The 21,796-nt window shown below is 40.8% G+C and overlaps 1 protein-coding gene across 4 annotated transcripts; it reads right to left on the bottom strand.

Annotated features, from left to right (window-relative positions):
* Positions 1-466: 466 nt before the first annotated feature.
* On the bottom strand, positions 467-21,741 carry gprc5ba (G protein-coupled receptor, class C, group 5, member Ba). Of its 4 annotated transcripts, none has more exons than XM_044101370.1 (5): positions 21,698-21,741; positions 21,008-21,098; positions 6,077-7,100; positions 5,721-5,866; positions 467-4,526 (listed from the first exon to the last, which is right to left on the bottom strand). In XM_044101370.1, the coding sequence occupies exons 2-5, from the start codon at positions 21,086-21,088 to the stop codon at positions 4,482-4,484; spliced, it is 1,296 nt and encodes a 431-aa protein (XP_043957305.1). In that variant the 5' UTR covers positions 21,089-21,098; positions 21,698-21,741; the 3' UTR covers positions 467-4,481. The 4 variants fall into 4 exon arrangements, with proteins under 4 accessions (XP_043957305.1, XP_043957306.1, XP_043957307.1 ...); XM_044101371.1 differs by having other exon boundaries at positions 5,745-5,866; XM_044101372.1 differs by lacking the exons at positions 21,008-21,098; positions 21,698-21,741 and adding an exon at positions 15,420-16,040.
* Between the last annotated feature and the right edge of the window lie 55 nt (positions 21,742-21,796).

Below are 21,796 nucleotides of genomic sequence, written 5' to 3'. Positions count from 1 at the left end.
TTGCGAGGGCTATTATGAGCTCTAGTTTTTTTGTGTGTGTGTGATATTCTGCCACTGCAGTGAACTATGGATTTATTTTAAAGCTTTTTGGACGTCAAGAAGCTGAGTATGCATGGCACCTAGGAGCTGAAAATAAGCCAAACTGGATAACTTTAAGTTTGGCTTAAAGTTATTAACTTAACAAAGTTTGGCTTATTAAAGTAATAAGCCAAACTTATACAAAAAGTCATACTCCTTTTAAAAATGTGTAACTACTTTTATGAAACAACAGGTTTAGCTTTATTAACTGTATCCACAAAGATAGATGATGTTTCTTTCTTTTTTATATCACCTTTTAATAGTTTACGTTTCTTTAAAAAGACTGCAATTTTTACTTTCCTCCCAAAGTTCAACTTTAACTTGGCTTTTCTTCTTTTACACTTTTCAAAACAATTACAATTTACAAGAATAAATCACCATATCCAGGTAAAAGTTCACTACAAACATGACACTTTTATTGAACTTTTTTGTCCTGAATCGGTTACAGAAACAACAGAGTTAACTGTTTTATTTTTTTTTCTCTTTTTTTTCTAATCAAGAAATCAAGTTTCTATACATATGCATGCCTCATCACTGCACAGTCATAGCTGTGAAAACCAATATTGCCCCTGTCAGCTGCCCTGCTGGAACAGTCTGAAGGCAAGAAGAGTCGGGAGAGGAAAGCCCGGGAGGGAGGGCCGTTGTTCAGATAGGCTGCCCAGGGACAACAAATTCAACATAGAAGTTTTGTGCAAATTTCACCACAGTCTACTTGATTTGTAACACAGAGACAATATCAGTCAGACGATTCTCTTTTTTTAAAACCCTTAAGTCTTCAAACCCAAGCAGAGGAAAGTATTCTTAGGTCCACTGAAGATGGCATGTTGTTTCCTTCATTGGGAATCACTCTATGTTGGACCGACCTCTGATTTTAATCTCTTTACTTCACAACAAGCAGCTTGCTTTTGTGTTTTCCAAAGCACAGACATTAAGTGTGACTTCTGATATACACTGAAATTATGATTGCTGTCACATGACCGTTACATAAATAGTTAGTATTGAAAAGTACGTCTGAGAAAGATCTTATATGTAGAAATGGTGATTAAGCATGCACAGATAGGTAGTTGACGAGTGCAAAATCTACAAAGTCACAACATGTTGTTATTCTTCCTTTTTTTGTAATCCACACCGAGTGAAAACATCACGAGAACTCAAACATCCCTCCTCGATTGTGAGAAATGTACTGGTGACCATGAAAACCCCTGAGGACTCTTCTTGCACTGATCTGTTTCTGACCAGGATTGGCCCAGACACGGCTCAGGCTCAGAGGACAAGCTGTGTCTGGGTATGAACCGGGCCGGCAAGTAGTCGTCCTGCTTTAGAGTAGCCATAGTTTGAGACATAAACATACAGCAGCAGTCAGGGGCTAACCCCCCAAACTTTTCTTAGCTCAGGGCTGATGCAAGTTCAGATATCACTACCATGGCTTTTGGTGATCTTACAGTGCCTTGCAAAATTATTTATACTTCCTGAGCTTTCACATTACAACCACAAACATTTATGTATTCCATTTGGGATTTTATCTAACAGACATACACAAGGCAGTGCTTAGTTTTAAAGTAAAGGAAATTGATGCCTGGCTTTCAAATTATTTTACAAATAAAATTCAGAAAGATGTTGCATACATTTGTATTTAGTCCTCCCTAAAAATGTTCAGTGCAGAATCCACCAAATTAAAATAGAGTCCAATTTAAAATGAATATTAGACCAGCTGTTTTATGAAGGCCTCACAACATCAATGCACCAGACAGATCAATGATCAATCATAGGTTTTTAAACAATACCATATTGTTACTCTGGAGGTGCTGCAGAGATCCTCAACTCAGGTGACAGAATTTGTTGGCCTTTATTGAAAATTGACAAGAAAAAAAAGACATTTAATCTTATCAGAAGAGATTAGACCAAAATAGAGATTTTAAGCCTACATGGAAAAATGCTGAATATAGCAGAAAACTAATACTGGACGTCACCTTGAACACACCATCTCCGCTGTGAAACACAGCACTATGTCATTATGTGGAAATAGAATACTGGAGGAAAATTATAGAGGCTCCAAAAGACTAACCCGACCCTGGCTCAAGTATGCAAATGCATGCCACTATTTACAGTTTTTGAAAATCTTTCATAAAAATATAATTAATAACATTTATCTTTCCCCATCTCAGTTATCCTTGCTTTATGTTGGTCAGTCATATGCTATGATTTGACAATAAAATATGTTTACGTTTATGGTTGCATTGTGACGAACTGTTAAAAATGTTCAGGGAATAAAAATACTTCTGCAAGGAACTGTATTATTTAGTGTGGTCGACCCACCCTGCTCTGCTCTGAGTTTCATAAAAATAGTCTTTGTTTACTGCATGAAGTGCCAAAGTTATTCACAGCTATTGTCTTTTTTTTTTTGAAAATAAAAACAGCGATCAGTAGGTATAACCAACATAAATCCCTTTAAATGAATCGCAAAATATTCATGAACAATAGTCCAAAAGGAAAAAGAATAAAAGCACATCTAGCGTTGGCAAAAACATTTTCAAAACTCTAGCTAAAAAAGATTTTTAAAGACACCAGCAAGAGAAAAATAAAGCATATGAAAACAAGGCAGAGCATAAACACAAAGCAAGCAAGTTAATCCAAATTAAAATCAGTTGTCCAGTGCATGACTTGTGTCTAAACTCAGCCTAGTATTAAAATAAAAAAGAGAAAAAGACGTAAATGAGCAAGCAAAGCATTACAGCACTACTATGTACACAGTTTCTCAGGTGAAACAGAGAGCTGGTGTCACGATGTAGGGAAAGCATGTAAAACAGAGACTCCAGTGAAACATGGAGTCCTTCTTGGCATAGGGACTTAAGCTATGAGAGACAGGGAGAAGGTGAGGAAGAGGAGGAGGAGGAGGAGGAGAGGCTCCCACATCATGCACACATAGAGACTGGAAGGCTATTTTCTCATATAGATTTGAGAGTGACTGAAGAAGATCTGGCCTCAACACCATCCCTCTCTATATGCCCCCTCCTGCATCTTCTTCTGCATTTGATCCTCTTCTTTCCACCACACAGTGTAAACCTGATCTCTCTGAGACTCCAGAAGATCTCCACACAGCAGGAACAGCTCTAAATATTGCCACTTGTTCTTTGATGAGTGGATCCACACCGCCGTTGTTTCTGTCATTTCTATACCTCACTGCAAAGAATTTTAGCACCAGAAAGCAACTTGTGAGCCCTCACAAAATCACAAAACTCACATACAGTATGCACACAAACACAGACAGAGGAACCGGGAGCAAGAGTCCGATTCATTTCCTCGCTCCGCTTCCTGCTCATCTAATGTGACGGTTTCTCCTGGCTGCTTCCATCCGCCACTGGCCACCGGAGATGCGTGGAGAGTGCAGAAGTCTGACCCAGATTCCCAAAGCTGCACCTCCCCTGCTGACGATTGACGCCTTCCTTGTCCAATCACGATCCGCTCAGCTTTTTTTTTCTTTTCTTTTTTTTTTTTCAAATCTCTAGTAAGCGGTTCAATAGCAGCATGATGGGTAAGGCCCTCCAGATTTACTTATGTTGTGTCTGTGCTCACTTCATGTAACTGTCCCCTCTATATTCAGACTTCACAGTTTGTATTCGCAATGTGTCCATGCAAGTGGGATGATGACGCAAGGTGAGGAGAGTTATGTGTTGTAGTCACAGACAGTGCAGGGAAGAGGAGGGGAAAAGGCCAGGGCTAACAGTCCAAAGGAGGAGGAGGGGGGTTTGGAGTGTGAGAGCTGTACAGATCACACAAACACACTCATTCCCGTATATAGACACCAACAGAGGGTGACTTGTTTTTAAGAGAGCGGCACTCTGGCTCAACCCTTACAGTGTGAATGGATGGAGGACAGAGTTAAAGGTTTCCGCTTCAATGCCAGCACCGTAAAGCAGAAAAACATTGCACCTGACAGGATAAGAGCTAGAACAGGACGAAGTTTGCTTTCACAGTTTTCAAAGATGCCTGCAGTGCTGGAGTGTCAACGGAACCAATCATACCAAAAAAGAGAGATAATGTATTGTAATAATAATAATAATAATAATAATAATTTCAGATAATATTGTGAGTTCTGTTTGGCCACTATCATACTGGACACATTTCAGTTCAAGTTTTGCAACTCTTCCATAAATACTTATTGACTAGAAAAGTTTTAGCTCTGTCCTCCATATGTGGCCCTCTCTCAGTCTCACTCACATTCATTCCATAATTGTTTGGCACACAGTCAGTGATAAAGTCTATACATGAAAGGGCCCTGCAGGCACACAAGCCTAAAGTCCAGTCCAACTAGAGTCCTGCCCCACTCAATCAGTCCTGGACCCCTTCCTCTCTCCATCCTCTTCTTCTCGCCATTTTCCATCAAACATCGTCCTTCTTCTTGTTCACCACAGCTGCCTGCCAGTGTAGGTGGGAGGGGCAGAGGGCACCTGTGGATGAAATGAAATTGATGTGTAAATGATAAACAGCCTGGTAACATCATGTAGTCAAATATGTTTTGCTAAAAGGGTTAGCTGCATTGCAAAATGCTATACTTCCCCTGGTTCTTTACACTAGTTTAAGGTTTCAGACAAGAGCTTTGCCTCCAGACTAAATAATATTTGGGTTTAACTAAAGGCTTGTTGAGTACAATCTTTGATTTTACATTTTAATCACATTTAAACAATTTTTTCCCCCTTTTTTGCACATCATAAAATATTTGTTAGCAAATATGTATTTATATTCCTTAATAAAAAGCAGGTTAAATCAGTAAAATCAGTGTTCCTAATGCATTAATCAGTATTAGTATTATAGTGCTGCTGTGTAGGGAACCTATAGTTAAATCCCAGATTATTCAAACCACTGGCAGAATTGGATTTGAAATTATTTTTGCCAACCAAGAACCAAGAATGGGTATTTCTCAAAGAATAAGCAAAGCAAAAGGATGTCAAATGTCAAAAAATTTAAAGCAGTCTTGTATACCTTTTGTCCAAATATTGCTTGTGATAGTTCTCCAAGTCTAAGCTATCAAATCTTTCTTATAGCTGTAAATCAACTTTTTGCATTATTTCCACTGGTGTTTTGACAATTTATCTTTGGTGATGAGCTCCAAGTCTTTGAGATTGGAAGGGCTCTTTGCCATCACCCTAATCTTTAGCTCCTTCCACAGATTCGTTGTCAAAAATTAAATGTGTTCTCTGACTGGACAAATTCAAATTTGAATATTACTTCAAGTAAAAAGAAACGTGTTTAAAAAATTTAAAGATTTCTCTGTACCTAAACCTGCCGGGCTTTGAATAATTTTGGACTTAATGGAAAATCGTCTATGAAAGTGGTCATCCTCTGCCAGCCAGAATGTACACTCCTCTTGACGTTACAGTCCAGCAGGCAGTTGCATCACTCAACAAATAAATACAATTTATGGGCGAGTTAAAGACACTGAGGCTCCCTCACAATCACTCACACAAATCACTTTGTGAGTTTGAGTGATGAGCGACCAAACCAGTCCATGCATTTGCAGAGACATGAGCATGCAAGAACACACCTCTCTCTCCTTGTGCAATGACGCATGATCCATAAGGAACTAACGTACATGCAGTCTGGTCGGCGTGATGGAGTGGAAGCGGCGTGTAAGCGGCGTGTACCTGTGACTGGGAAGATGTACTCACCGCTCCCCCGTTCAGGATCATAGTCATCTCTGTGGGCTGGTAGACGTTGCTGCGGAAGGGAGCACTGGGCCTGGCACCCGTGTTACTGTTGTGCTGGCTGGCACTGCCACCGCTCCTCAAGCCTAAGAGGAGAATACAGATTACTCATTTTGACTCATCACTTTGCTTTTCCTCCTGAAACTCTTCCTACGCAACAGAAATTTTCCTCCAACACCTATTTCTAGGCTCTCAGGCAAGCCTTTCTTGGAGTTTCATTTTTCACTTTGGCCTACATTCGTCCTACAAGCTGCCCACACAAATGGTGCTCTCTAGAATATTGAACGATGGTGTACCTGCTGTGTTCTCGTCGTTGTATCCATAGCCCTGGTTCTCCACAAACTGCCGGTGAGACAGAGGGATGTCTTCATCAAAGCTTGTCTCCCTCATTCGTGTTGAGTTCTGGGATGTGTCAAAGTAGTCTGGAGCGGTGGGTTGCGGTGGGGGTCTCAAGCAGATGTGGGATTCGGGAATAGCATGGAAGATCAGCAGGAGCCAGCCCTGAGCCACCAAGGCTATCGCTAGGGCAGGGTCGTTCCACTCTGGGGACCTGCCGAGCCAGTCGTTACCATACAGGTAGAAGCCCACCCACGCCACCCACAGCAGCAATGACAGCAGGCACGTCACCAGCAGCCAGACAGCATTGCAGCGCCACTGACGTGTTTTTCCACACAGGGCCAAGGAGGCGGCAGTAAGGGCAGCGAGAAGCAAGGCTAGCACGTAGCTGCAGGCTAATGAGAAGTCCAAAGGCATGTACTGACAGGCTGCTCTACCTTCCCTCAGCACGGTCAGAAGTAGCCACTCAGCGGCAATGATGCCTTGCACGGCACTCAGACCTAATGCCAGACCTGTTAGAGCACATCCGCCGGGGCTTCGTCGTTCTCGGCCGAGCCTGCGCAGACGAACCCCCTGAACCAACAGGCAGGAGAAGCAGACAGCAAAAAGGAGACCCCACAAAGCCCTACGGATCAGACAGAGAGATTCATCCTGCTCGATCAGGTAGGCAAAACTGAGGCCGAACAAGCCAAGTATCCCCAGGAGCAGGAGGAGAATGGGCCCTACGCCACTTCGCTTCTCTGCTTCACTGATGTGATGCAGACGACACAACAGGACCAGAGCGAGTAGGATGGCTGTCAGCGTCCCACCGGCAGCCACAGATTCGACAGCTACGCCCCAGATGGATTCCAGGTCACACAGGAGAGTGTAGGGTCGCACGAGACCCCAGCCGCAACCTCTTGGGAGAGCCTCGGAGTCGGCCGGATTCTGACCGTGGGCATGAGTAACAACCAGCAGCAGGAGGACCACAGGTGGGAACGCCATCTTTGAGAGGTGAACAGAAGTGAGGATGGACAGGAAGATGATGCAGAGCATGAGGGCAGAAAGTGGAGACAGTAAAAGGGTCATGAGTCACAAATCTTGGTGAGCCATTAAAGCTGAGCCATCAGTCATTCCCGCAGCAATCGTCTGTCCTTGAAACAAAGCAGATAATCGACTTCTGCTGTGTTTTAGAAATGGAACAAAGGACCAAAGTTTATGCTGGGTGAATGACTAAAGCTTCTCTGAACACACAAACAAACTACACATTCTGTTTCACCGGTGGCAGGTTGTGGCCATTTTTCTTTTAAAATATTTCTACAGCTTTAGGCAAAAATAGCATCTCTTAGAGTACAAACAGCGCTCAGATCTGCTGGCTTCAGCCTGTTCACCATGTAAGACTGGAGTCTGAGCAGCTACAACACTGGGAAAACAAGAGCTGCAACTTCATGAATATTTCCATGAAAAAAATACAGATACACTGAAAAGATTGTGACTCACTATCAGGCTTTTTGCAAGGTGTGAGACGCTGCATAATGCACTACACACAAGAACACTGCACCTCGAGCAAAAATACAAGTATTTGTTAGTGCTTTTTGAAGTGTGCAACATCAGTGCTGTCAATCTACCATTTTGCCCTCTGTCAGGATTAGTGTTCATACCACACACATTCACACACATACTGAGTTTTTCCATTTAATTGTTGGCTTTGCAGAGATCTGTGCCGTTGTCTCACCTGACACACTGTGTTTTGTAGAAGACTTTTGTTTGTTGAACAGCACCACAACACCAGATAGATGAACATATCCTCTTGGCAGGTTGCTGTCACAAAGTGTCCTGGCATTCTTTGTCAGCTTTCAAAATGTGCTTTCTGCTCTTTTCTATGCTTGTGGATAAACTTCAAATTGTTTGCTTCAGGGAGATGTAACTTTGACATGAGAAATGTAATCTACAAATAGACTACTGCAGTATTTGCATACCACACAAAGGACACTGGATATCCCGAGCTTCATATTCCCACTCCCAATATCAGTGAGTCAGAGTGGGTTACACAGGCGGACTCCTGGGGGGGGTTTCAGGATCAAATAAACAGTCTGGTCACACATGCAGGACTGCATGTCACTTATACAGACTAATACTTTGCTATATTGGGGAGACTGCAAGAAGCCTCTCCAAAATTACAAAACCATGGATGAAAAAAATACCTGTGCAATACCAGCCTCTACATGAAGTATATTTTGATAGTTTTGGGCTGGACTAATTTTTTCCTTCAGGTCTGACTCAATTCTTCAAGGTATATCGATGTTTTATTAAAGTGTCAGAGATTGTTGACTCTATGGATATGATAGCATCACACGGGACAGCGATAGTGGTAGGAGTTCGTCCCACAATCGGTGGATTGCTGGGTCGATCCCTGTTCTTTGCATAATTCACCTGCCTTTCCTGTGCCTTGCTCCGCCCTGGGTGGCACAATCAGTGTGTGAATGTGTATGTGACCAGAGCATCACATTTCCAGAGCAATGTGATCCTCTGGAAAGTGCTATACAAGTACACACCATTTACAGTTGCTGCAGATTTATTGGCTTCACACCAATTATGAAAATTTCCCTTTTCATTAAGATCTGACCAAGTTGAAGGACACAGAGTACAGTGAGCACACCACCATGTTCAAGAAACCTATTTGAGATATTTAGTGATGTCTAAAGAATGGTTAGTTGGTAACAAGGGGCCCCAAAGTTTGCAAAAAAAAACATCCACTACACACCATTATACCACCACCACTGGCCCGAACTGTTGATACACAACAAAATGGATGAATTCTTACATGTTTGTTTCCCCCCATGTTCTGAATGTACCATCTGAATGGTACAGTTACAGTTTAGACTCATTTGGCCACCCAGTGTTTTTTAATCTGTTATTCTATATATCAAGTAATAATGTATAAATCTAGCCCACATTTCCTGTTTTTAGCAAAATGTGTTTGCTTTTCTGCTCCTGTTGCCCATCTGTTTTTACATGTTGTGAATTCATAGATGTGATTCTGACTTGGTTGGAATCAGTGGTTATCTGAGCTACACTTACATTTCCACTCTGTCCATTCTCTTCTTTGCTTGACACCCACAAGGCCACCTGCTGTTTTCTGAATATGTTTCTCTCTTCCTGATCATTCTGTGGAAACCAAAACACAGTTGTGCCTGGCAATCCCAGCAGACAAGCAGTTTATGAACCATTCGAACCAGCCTGTCTGGTACCAACAGCCATGTTGCATTCATTAAATCTGCTTTCTCTCTCATCCAGATGCTGGGTTTTCAAAATCTTCACCACATCCAGACGCCTAAATGCATTGCCTTGCAGGCATATGATTGGATGATTTACTAAACTACAAGAAACTGTAAGCCAGTTGTAAATGTAGTATGCCTAGTAATGTGCAGTAAAGGTTAAATTAAATTAAACACTCATGGTCTTACAAGGCAAATTGTAGAATAATTTAAACTTATACTTTATTATATTTCTATGTGAAAAAATCTCATGCTTAGAAATAATTAATCAATAACAAGGGATCAACAGATCCTTTGTTGTTTTTACCTTGAACAATCCATTTAGTCCATGAGAACTAACATATTTACTGGTCCATCCTGCTGGGTGTTGATCACAGATACCAGCTACCAGTGGTGACATGGCGAGCGTCTCTATATATCTTCTGTGGTCAAATAATGAAACCATATTGTAATATTTTTGAAATGCACATCCACTACTGAAAAAAAATAGATTTCTACTTTTTGACTTAATGGCTTCATTGAAATTCTTCTTTATTACTTCCACTGCACTGTAACTCCTCCATATTTATTTATAAGTGTTAGCTATTTGTACCCCTACATCTATTTTGAACAGGCAGCTGTTGTTTTCAAGCTTCCCAGGAAGCCCCAGCAGGCCTAACAGTGCAAGTTGCATGCATGTATTTGTGTGCATGATTATCATTTAAGGGTCAAAACTCCCCCTTTTCCTTCTCCCACCTTCCTGCAATACTGCACCAACTCGAAACCACTTATTATTAATCCATCATCAGTCAAAGCTTTTAAGCACAGATTTATGCACAACAAAATTTATACATAAATGTGGCACATCACATCTGATTAGTCTTTCTTGTCTCTAAATTACAGAGATAGAGCAGCAAAGGACACAAATGGGGAAAAAGCTCACTCCTTCCTTATTGTATCTTCATCACCTTCTGTGTCTCGCTCCAATGACAGAGGCAATAAAGCCACGTAGTCAAGACGGATGCACAACTAGAGGCTGAGGCTTGCATCCTGCACACTAGTGGCTTTTCCACTCGCTCGTCCTCCTGCCCCATCACTACCTCTTGCACAGATGGTTGCACTGGCTGCTTTTTGAGTGGGACTTGGCAAAACCTGCGAGCCGGAAGCCACCACAGGCCACACACACACACACGCGCGGCCACATGGACGCATTCAGCTGCACATGCATGTGTAAAATCCCACATGTTAAGCATGACATGCACATGCAGCACATATGTTACTTAGGTCCTCATATTTCTTTCATATTAGTGAGGCATGTGAAAAGGAAGGATGTTATAGCCTGCTCATCCTCAACGGCCTTCTGCCTCGCCATACATGTTCCTCTCTGTCGCCATTTCTGTTCTCCATTTCAAATTCTCTATTCTGCTAGACTTCCGTGCCCCTCCTCCTTCAAAACACTACTCTTTTAAAAAAGACCTCTAACCACTCTTCATCTTCCCCTTTCTTCCATCTTAGATCCTTGTGGTCCTTCCTCCTCCTCCACTTCTTTCCACTTGTCTTTATTCGTTCTTTTTCTTATGTAATTCAGGAACAATCCAGCTCCAGCCAGTTCTGCTGCAAGTGCAAACAGCCGGGCGGCACTGAGCTCCTTTATTCTGCACCTCACAAGGTTGCAAGCTTGCATGCGTGCTGCATGCATGTCCAACATGCCTCTGTCGGCATGCTGCAGGTTTGACATTCAGCTTGGTTGCATGCATTATATGTCCTCATGAGGATAACATGCATGGTTGAAACACAAATCCCCATTGTGCCGTGAATGCAGCATGCATTCTTTGCAGCACTGAACAGCAATACAGGCGTGAGAGGACAAAAGTGCAGCACTGCAGTCATTCAGACGAGCTCCAGGCTGGACAGAAAAGGATGGGGGTTGAGTAGGGGAGGTGGGAGCTTGGGGGGGGGGATGAGTCAAGCGGTCCAGAACAATTACAGACTCCTATAATTATCAGACGCAACACACAGCCAGATGCTGTCTAATTAGTGTGGTAACGATCAGAACGATTATTGCATTTTAACGACTTGCTTCGTGTCTTTCTGTTCTGCAGCAGTTTTGGCCAGATTATTTCAGCAACACACAAAATATCAGAGTTTCTAAAAATGTGCAAGTATTCGACCGCACCGCCACTTACTCAGATGTAGGGCCGAGTTATTAGCTCACAAATTAATCATAAATAAAATCAGACCATCAGTTTTGTGCAAAGCTTTTCTGACTTCTTCTAGGGGTGAAGTTGTGTTTACTGCCTCTGAATCGTCATTCAAAAGAAGAATGTCTAGTTTGCCTTCTAAGTGAAACAGCAATTGAGGGATGATTAATTATGAAAACGTCTAATTTACTTAAACCAATTTCATAAATGCTCCCTGCTAATTGCTCCAAAATGATTCATTAAATGAAGAGCAGTATCTAGAGTGTATGTAATAACTCCCGGGCTTCCATTATAATCTTTCTCGGGGTTCCTTCAAATAATTTTCCGCAATACACATTAGTTACTTTTGGAGAGTGGGGACCTTTTAATGATTCTGCCTGTTGAAAGAAGTTATCTTGATACAGAAGTTTAGGCTGCCGATTGTTCCAGGCCCCAATCTCATGTGCAGTTTTTACGCTCTGCATGCGTAGGTTTCCTCTGAGTACTACTGTTTCCTCCCACATTCCCAAAATATGCTCACATGGTTAACTGGTGCTTTTGAACTGACTGTAGGTGTGAGGAAATGTGGTCGTTTCCCATGGATTTTTTTTCTTTTTTTACCAAGACATAATTGCTGAGTTTTGTAACATTTGGATGCAGAGCTGCTTTTAAATGTAAAAGGAGTTTGGAAAATAAGGTTCAGTAAAAAAAAATAAAATGATGATTAAATGCACGCTTAAAAAGAATGAGATATTTCCAACCTCTTGGGAGCCATTTTATGGAAACTGCCAGTGCACATATTCATCCCCTGCCTCCTCAAAGATCCCTGGTCCCCCTAATTATGCCTCATTATCATGTGACTGGGCTTACAGCAAGACCATATGCTGATTGACTTCGCAATTAGCAGAGCCAGTGTTACGCGTCCACCCTCTCATCCCCTCCCTCCTCTTCTATCATCATAACAGATACAGTATGGGATGACCGGTCGGATGTGATGGCACGCAAAAAAGTGCATCCTGAGCATGCACATCTCCGGTGTCATGTGTTCTGCTTCACTGCGATATGATTAAGCATATTCAATTATAGATTGACATCCGGAAAGAGGATGAGTGGTGGGCTGGTGGCGGGGGGTAAGAGGGGATCAGATTGGGTTTGAGAGCACGATAGTGATCAGAGGAGCGAGGAACAGCCGGATGCTCGGAGGAGGAATTGGAGTGAGCCACTTGCCGTGAGCATGAGCGTGTGTGCGCGCGCGTGTGGGTGTGTGTGTTTTGGAAGAGGGAGTGGGGGCATGAACACAAATGCATACATGAGAGATGAAGCAGCGAAGTTCCAACACAACCTGACCTTATAAAAACACATATACAAGCAATTCCTTACAAAAAGGGACATTTTACACATCATGTTCCTTTATAATCTATTAATGTTGTTTATTGTCATTTCATAAAAAATAATAAATGTTTTCCTCCGATTCTCCAAGTCAGTTGATCACCTTCAGAAGTCAGTGTGTGTAATATTATCTCACAATAAATCCAGATGTTTTGTAAAGGCTAGTTTTATTACGGAACACATTGAATTATAACATGGAGAGGTTTAAGACAGGCTTAGGTTATAAATCAATATTCCAAGCTCTGAACAACTCGGACAGTTCTGTTCAATCCATCATTTGAAAATGTAAAACTACTGCAAATCAACAGAGACACAGATGTCCATCTAAACTGACAGGCAGGAAGAGCATTAATAAAAGAATCAGTCGATAGACTCTTGGTAACTCTGGTGAAGCCGCAGAGATCCAGAGGTCAGTTAAGATAATCTTTATGGATTATGGCCAAGAAGGAAGCGATTGTTAAAATACAATCATCAGAAGTTCAGTTTATATTTTGCCACAATTCTTCTGTTGGATGTGAAAGGAGTAAAATGAGACCAAAAAAAAAAGTTTGGCCCAAAACACAAAATGTTTAGTGTTTCAGAACGTTAACACAACACATCACCCAGCACATGCTATGCTTACAATGAAACAAGCTCACTGTGGAAGTGCCTTTATTCAGCACAGACAGGAAAGCTGTGAAGACGGATTGAGCCAAACAAATAGGACTATCGTACGTATTAGAGATTGCAGAAAACCTGACACTAAGCCGTAGGTTTACCTTCCAGCAGAACAACAGCTCTGAACGTACAGCCAGAGATACAATGAAAGGGTATAGATCACAGCCTAGTTCGTGTCCAGACCTAAATCCACTGGGAATATGTGACAAGACTTAAAAAGTCGGTTTTAGTGCGTAGCTGTTGAAGACCAATCCCAAAAGAGTTTCAGCTCTACATGCATTGAAATGCAAGGCCCTAGATAACCTTCGAGGAGCTGCAGAGATCCATAGCTCATGTGGAAGAATATGTAGACATTGCATCCACAAATCTGGTTTGAAGAAAGCCATTGTTGAAAGGAAGCCAGTCAGAAATTGTGTTTGTAAATGGATGGAAGAGGATAGCGACAGGACTTTTAAGTTCATGTTCATTCAGAGACACTCTATAATCAGTCTGACTGATCTAAAGTATTTTGCACAAAAATGTGCCAGAACTTGTCTCTATATGTGCAAAGTTGGTAATGACCGACACAAACAAGTCACAGCTGAGATTGAAGCAAAAGGAAGATTCTTGACTCTTAAGGCTGAGTGCATATGCACGGCACAACAAATTCTATAATATAAAATAAATTTAAAAAGCATGTATCATTTTCTTACCACTTCATGGGTATCTGATACATTATCTTGAGTTATCACAAATAAATCCCAATGAAACACATGGAAGTTTATTGTTGCAAAATGGGAGAATGAATACACTGTGTAGTAATCTCTACTGGGTACATATGGCTTCAGCCCAGAGGACATGATCGTGTCATCTTTTCCCAAGAGGGGGCTAACTAACTGATGAATGCACAGTCTGAAAATAAACAGCTCCACTCAGCTGAATATTGATTCATGAGGGAAAACAGAACAGAGAGCAAATGCTGCACTGACAACAGGCTCCTATGTCATATACTGACCTACAGAAAATCTGACATCCATTTTCATACAAAATGCTTCTGTCAAATTAGACTCTCATGTGCAGAGCTGGGAGGAACACATCCAAGGTGTCTCCTTTTAGGTTTTAGCTGACCTGCAAGAACAGCTAAAGGCAATCACACATTTAGAGTAAGCAATTTTTTTTTCTTTTCATTTCTTTCCTTTTCTTTTCACCCCCTATCCCCCCATCGAGTTTAACAATAAAGGCCACATGGGAGGGTCCCTGGGGGGTTCCAGAAGAGTGTGTTTGTTTGAGGGGGTGGGGGGAGAGCAGCAGTTATGAACCATTGTTATTGAGGTGCGTGACTGTGTGTGATCCAAAAATAGGGAATGGTATCCAACCTCAAAGCTGGAGAATAGAGAAGTGATTGACACCCCTGAAACCCTCTTTCCTCCCCCCTAGTGTGTGATGAAAATGGAGGCGCAGCCAAAAGACACAGACGCCTTTATCTCCGTGAGAAAAAATTTTTTTTGCAAAAAACATCGACTGGTGCTCTAAACAGTTTTGTGTTGTTGTTTTTTTTTTTTTTTTTTTTTTTTTTTTTTTTGTTGAATGCACCATTAAGAGCAAGATATGTGTCCATACAGCTTCTCCGCGTCACACACCTATGCATTTGGTGCATAGACATCCCCGTTTTTCTCCCCCAAATACTGCAACTGATGCGGCTCTTATCTTATTTACGACACAGCAACCGGATTCCAAATAAAATCAGATCTTCTTCAGGACATTTAAAACACAGACCTCTAAATAAACCAGGCGCACGGATGTCCACACCGCTCCCCCACCCCCACGACTAAATCAATCAGCATTCTACGTTCAGCACCTACCTTGATCGATGTAAACAGATGTGATCTAGTATAAAGAGGGATTCACAGTCGCCAGGTTTGATGGGATGCTGAATATTATTTTAAAAATGTCACATTTCGGACTGAGCTCAGTTCGCTGCGTTTGATGCTCGTCTACCGCTCCACATGGACTCCGAAGCAGACGAGTGCCCGGAGATTCAGCCAGTGTCCGCGGTCCTCAGAGCCAAAACAAGCATTGATGCAAGTACGAACCGGAGAGGGTCTCAGGGTTAAAATACAAGACAGGTTCCGTATCCTTACAAAGAAGAAGAAGAAAAAAAAAAACTAAATCCTTTGTTTAACGGTGCGCATCTTCTCCAGGATAGAGGGATTGAAAACGAGTGAAAATTCCCCCCATAACAAACCGTGCCCCTCCTCCTTTTCTCTCTTTATTTTGCTGAATCTGCCGGTGAGTCTCCGGTTTGACGCTCGCAGCTCCCCGCTGCACCTCTCCCGACTGAACGCATCACCAAAACAGCGCTCCGCATAACGTGCGTAATGGTAATCCCGCTACGCAGCCAAGCGCGCACACACGCACGGAAAGTGACATCTCTCCACACCCTCAGCGCGGACTTCTCTGTCCTTTCCCTGTTAAACCGCCTCACTCTGATAAATGACTTGTTTACTGGCATGTGTTCAGTTTGTAGGTTACCTCCCAGCTGGAGACGGCGAGTCAGCTCCTAAAGCTGTTGTTTTTCAGACTAATAAAGTGTGGACGCTGTTTAATTTCCACCGAATGCCACCGTAGCCATTCAAAAATATTCATAATTCTTGAACTTTTTTTTCCCCCAAAACGTTTTTGAAGTAGATTTCATTGGAATCCAATTAGTTACATAAAGACAAAGTAGCGGATGGAGAGAATCTGTGAGCAGCACTTTTAAAGTCTTGCTGTGTGTAATTTGGATAGGTGTAGACTTTGACTGGGTCACCAACACATACTTTGATCTTTGCGGGTGTTTCAGCATTATTGTGCTGGAAGATGAACACCAATCCCCTTCCCATTACAGCATCTAACATATTTTCATATTTTCTTGCATTATAGCTGCACATTCAGCGAGATTTGAACGCATCATTCTATACGAGTTAATTAATTCTAAATTATTGCTATGATATTATGACTTTCAACCATTAACATAAATTTTATATTATTGATTGATGTTATTAATATTTTATATCCTTGCCTCAATTTCATGCAAGCCTTTCATTGTTTAATAGCATACAAACATTTTTATGCTTCCACTGGTTATCTCAGCGGTCTTGACAGCAACAAACTGCTGCGAGGATTATTATTTCTCGATTTCATCACACGTTTGTTGCCACAGCTGCTCCAGTCCGTCTTATCGGGGAGGATTTCAGTGGTGACCTCCTCCCCCCACCCCCCCACCACCACCACTACTACTGCACCTCCTCCTCTATGATTCTGGTTCTGCCTTTATCACAGCAGAAATCTATTGTCCTTCTCCTGCCATTTCAGTTCATGGCAAACAGAAGGAGCCTTGTCACTTCTATGCATGAAGTTGATATTTGTGCTGGATCTCATCACAATTAATCCACCGATTGAGTGTTAATCCATATTTTGGCTTTTGGACATACAATTGGCACCGGCCCAATTGTAGCAGAAAATTATATGCACACTTACATTTGACACGTGCAGTTTTTTTTTAGCTTTAATCTCTTGCTTTCCTGCTCTTTTCCTTTTCATACTCATAAATCCAGGCAAAAAGGGGTGACACATAGTCTCTGGGAGCAGGAAGGAGGCGTATCATATGGAATGGCAGCTGAGGATGTGAGACTAATGTGACAGGTGCAGCCTGAGAGAGTGACAGCATGGGAAGAGGGGGTGGAGGAGGACCATGTGGAGGAGGGGTCAGTGCTTGAAACAGGAGGATTGGGAGAGATTAATGGTTCTTTCACTTATCAGCAGACAAGCCCTTGCAGTATATCACTGGTGGTGCTGCCATTCTCATTATTTTTATATGAGCCGTGGAAGATGTGAAAAGGGATGGGAAATCATTGAACAACCACACGTATTTAATCACGGTAAATTGATTTCAAAGAAACATCCCTCATCAAGTTAATGTAATAAGGTAATTGAGAGGCTTATGACCATGCAATTACTACACATGGGCATTACTGAGATACCCAGTTAGATTACACATAACACTATCATATACAGTGCCCGAAGAATGTGCAAAATGCCTTTTAAATAAATCTCACCCTGTCTAGGAAGTTTTAATCAGCAATTTATGATTCCTTGTTTAGTTGCCATTTAAAATAGGAAAGACAAACGGTCAAGCTCGTTAAGGTAAATAGATGATTCATGTGTTGATTTAATTTAAAAAGAAGGGGAAAAAAAGCTGACCCAAATTTACCCACATCTACAGTAAGAGAAACCACAAAAAAATATTTAACATGATATCTGACTGCTTCAAATAAAGATTAATTTATTTTTGAAATCATTGCACAGGTTTATCACGAGTACTTAGGATTGTGGGATGCAACAACTTTCTGCAAAGACTGGCTGCAGAATAGAGAGTAAAAAAAGTCATTTTAATTTTTTTCCCAGTTTCCTTTTGAAGCTAGAATGCAAAAAAATCTTTGAACATGTTTCATTTGTTACACGGTGATTAGTCCATCTTTTTCAGAATATAAAAGGTACTGCAACAGAAATCTGCACCAAATGTATTTCTTTTCTTGGTCTCTAACCATAAAACCACCAAACGCAAATGAGGTGGGCTAGCAGTTCATGACCATTATATCCTCCAGGACATGTTACTGTGAAATAATGCCTCTGGTATGTCATGACGATCATGTGTGGCAGTCATGAGACTGTCATACAGCAGCAGTGACTTCAGTCAGAGGCTTCTTTAGATTTGCTGCAAGACTGACTGCCTATGACTCTTTGAAGACACTTGGATGATATATGTAACAACATTTAATTTAGCTTTGGGAAATGGAACTGAATGTCAGACAGTGAGAAAAAGGGTCATATGTCTTTTCATTGAGTGCTTGCAAATATCTGGTTTCAGCTGCTGTTTGTGATGTATTTTAGCTTCAGAAATTCACTTAATCTGTGAACTGGGAATACTAGTTTGTCTATATTTCACACCTGATTGCTTGAACTGGCTGGTTCAGATAGATATTGAACGCATATGTAATGCTTGTTCTCATCTTTAGTTTGAAGCTTAGACAAGAACGTCTGAGTATTTATAGCGGGTTCTACAGTAACTTGGATCAGAGTGATCACATGCTAGGCTCAGTCACTGACTAATATAGTCGTAGTGACAGTCTGTACTAACTGTGGCTCAGCCTTGTGAGTTATTGTCTGTTACTCCTAAACCTTCTTTTGTATCAGAACAGCAGGCTCACAGGTGCTGCCCTGGCTTATTTTTGACTCATCTACTATATATATATCTTTGAGTAATCTCTCTCTTTCCATTCATATTCATTTGCAGTATATTCTCCCCCACCCCCCTTTCTTTCCTTTTCCTTCTCCGGAGGTCGCCTCGTCTCGTCGTCAAGGCCTCCTTTTGGCCTCCACACAACAAACAGTGCAGTGACAGCAGGGTGGCCGACATGGAGACACGCACGCTGCATCTGTTTCCAGCGACCAGCATCACAATGAGATCCTGTAACCTTACAGGATGCATTAACTATGACAGGATGCAGGTGTCCAAATTAGCAGGAAGAGTGACTAATTATATAGAGTAACTTTATTTCCATATACGTATCCCACTTTACTCAGGCTGTAATGGAAATGATGTGGGTTTGAGATATCAGTGCTTTTTCGGGAGGAAGCATTTAAAACATTAGATCTACTGGAAGTTTCATGAATTGTTTTGCTCTCATCTGATCCACAAGCTCAACAGATATTCCAGTTCTTCTCAGCCTTAACAATTTAGGAAAAACTGCTTTATAATGCCTCTCATCAGCACAATGCAGTTGTTTGCATAAAGTGACCAATTTGAGACATAAAAATGTCTTTTTGGATTGTCAAATCCATCAATTTTAGATGGAGTTGTAGCTGAAAAGCTTCCTTGTTTTATTCTCAGCATCTCCATTTCCATTCTTCAGAGAAAAACTCCATAAAACTGGATTAAAACGCTTCAGAATCCATAGCAATTTGTCAAAGGTTCTTTGTCCTGCACAGTGCTTCCTAAAACTGATAAGTCACCATGAAACTTGCTACTTAGTGTCAAGTACAGTTGTTATTTTCACTGTCTACTATTAGCGCTCACTTTTCCTCCTGCCCTCAGGAACCAGCTGTTCACTATTCAAAATAGTAAGGGCTTTTTGGACTTTTTAAGTTTTTTTTTTCATATAAACTCCTGCTGTGGAAATTCAGAATTTATCGCCATGCTGTGCTATTATTAAAATCATATAGCTGCTCAGAAGGAAGTACACTCTTCCTTTTTCCCTTAATGTTGGTAATTCAGTTAAGTGAAATAATCCAAATCTCTATTTCCAGATGCCCGAAAATCAAATCAACTATGAACAATGTATTGTATTGAAGAAGTAAAACATACTTTTTAGTTTCACAACTATAGGCATGGTGTTATCTGACCTCCTTAAAAATGTCACTATGCACCATATTTTCGTTCGGTGAGCTTTTCAGGTCTCCCAGTGACCCCATAAACATGGTTTAACCCACAGAAGGTCAAAGTGGGGTCACTGGAATAAAGGCAACACCAGGATTTACCTTCCTGCTCTGTCGCCCTGTCTCTAGGTCCTACATTAATGAACAGTGGTTTACTCTGAATCATGAGTTGATTATTCATTTCAAGACAGCTAAGCAAGTCAGATATATGTATATATATATATATATATATATATATGTGTGTGTGTGTGTGTGTGTGTGTGTTTTTGAGAAGCGCCCTTTAATTCTGAAATCTGGTGATGACAATTACACTAATGTGATCAGTGAAGTTTTTTGATGGCAAACTTACAATATGTAATACAATTTGCCAAAGCAATGAGGTAGTCATTTATTAATTGTGCTGTCAGAAATACTTAAAATCTTTCAGGACAAAATTTGTTTTTTAGGTCAAAATAACTAAATATTTAAATAGAAATTCTAAGTGTTATCACAAGCAAACAAGAGTTGTTGATAGATAAATAAGTTATAAAGAAATTGCTAAGCATCTTTGATCAGCTTCCCATAGTCTGGTTAAATCAAAGGAGCCTGTTGCTATGAGACAACAAAGCTAACAACTACTCAGCTGTGCAGATTGTTAAATGTGCCAAAGTAAAGCATGTGTGCCATTGGTTTATTGTGATACAAACTGTAATAAGTGCAAATAAATGGTTCAAACCTTCAACTTTCACTGCAATCTATGAATGACAGCTATATTGGATACTAAACAATATCCAGTATGTAACTTTAAAGTACAAAGCGCTTCACAAGTAGTATTCAGTACACTTGTTGCCATCACTCCACCAATGAGTGATACAGTAAATGTAAAAAAAAATTTCAAAGCAGCACTATTTGTTTTACATCCCCTATTATTTACACATGCATAGAACATAGTGAAAACATTATCTGATCTGTTAAATATTATTAAATTATTTACCCACATCTGTGCAGGTGCGACTCTTCTCTGTCGGTCTCTGGTCCAGTAAGTTGACTTCACAACAGACACACTCTGGCTCATGGTACTTATTCTAACGAGAAAAAATAAATACATCAGTCTAACAGCTTCTGCCCCACAGTTACAGACGGCAACAGAAAAAGGGGCAAGCTGAGTGTGATCGTATTGATGAACATAACACAAATTTACATTATTAGTTTGCATAATTAATATTATCTTTAACATAAATAGCAATAAATATATATGCTTTTAGTACAGAAAATATTTGACATTCAAAGACTATCACACAATCGATAAAAAATTCAAATGAAAACATACACCAGAGAAAGAATCAGCTTTTGCCCCTACATAGAAAAAAAAAATAAAATAAACCTAAATTAACTACAGAGAAATGGTTCCCAATGAAGAGTTCATAGATATACAGTTGAACATATATGAAATGCACAAAACTCAATATAACACTTAAAAATTAAAGAAATAAAAGTAAAATAATAATAATAAAATGCATCAAACTTATATAGCACTTTTGATATAGACAAAGCATATTTGCATATATTTCAAAGATCCTTAAAACATATACAAAACATTGCAAGATTACACATGAAACCATGTATTTAACTAAATTAGCCTAGATATGTGCTAAAATATAATACTTGTAAAGAAAGCACATACCACAGATGGCAACAGGGTATGTGGATGTACTGGCAGTTACTGATTGCTATGGTAACCACCAACTGTCAAGAACAACATAACCTGTACACCAGTAAATTT

The sequence above is a fragment of the Gambusia affinis genome, linkage group LG19 (assembly GCF_019740435.1).
Source record: "Gambusia affinis linkage group LG19, SWU_Gaff_1.0, whole genome shotgun sequence".
NCBI classification, from domain to species: domain Eukaryota; kingdom Metazoa; phylum Chordata; class Actinopteri; order Cyprinodontiformes; family Poeciliidae; genus Gambusia; species Gambusia affinis.
Note: the sequence above shows the minus strand (reverse complement) of the source record. Positions and strands in the feature narration are given on the sequence as shown.

Excerpts from the sequence above, each read along its gene's own strand:
- gprc5ba (XM_044101370.1), bottom strand. The coding sequence starts at position 21,088 with ATGAGCCAGAGTGTGTCTGTTGTGAAGTCAACTTACTGGACCAGAGAC. Across the intron at positions 7,101-21,007 it reads TCGCACCTGCACAGATGTGG|ATGGCGTTCCCACCTGTGGT; the intron begins GTAAATAATTTA and ends CACCTCTCAAAG. Across the intron at positions 5,867-6,076 it reads CAACGACGAGAACACAGCAG|GCTTGAGGAGCGGTGGCAGT; the intron begins GTACACCATCGT and ends TTCTCCTCTTAG.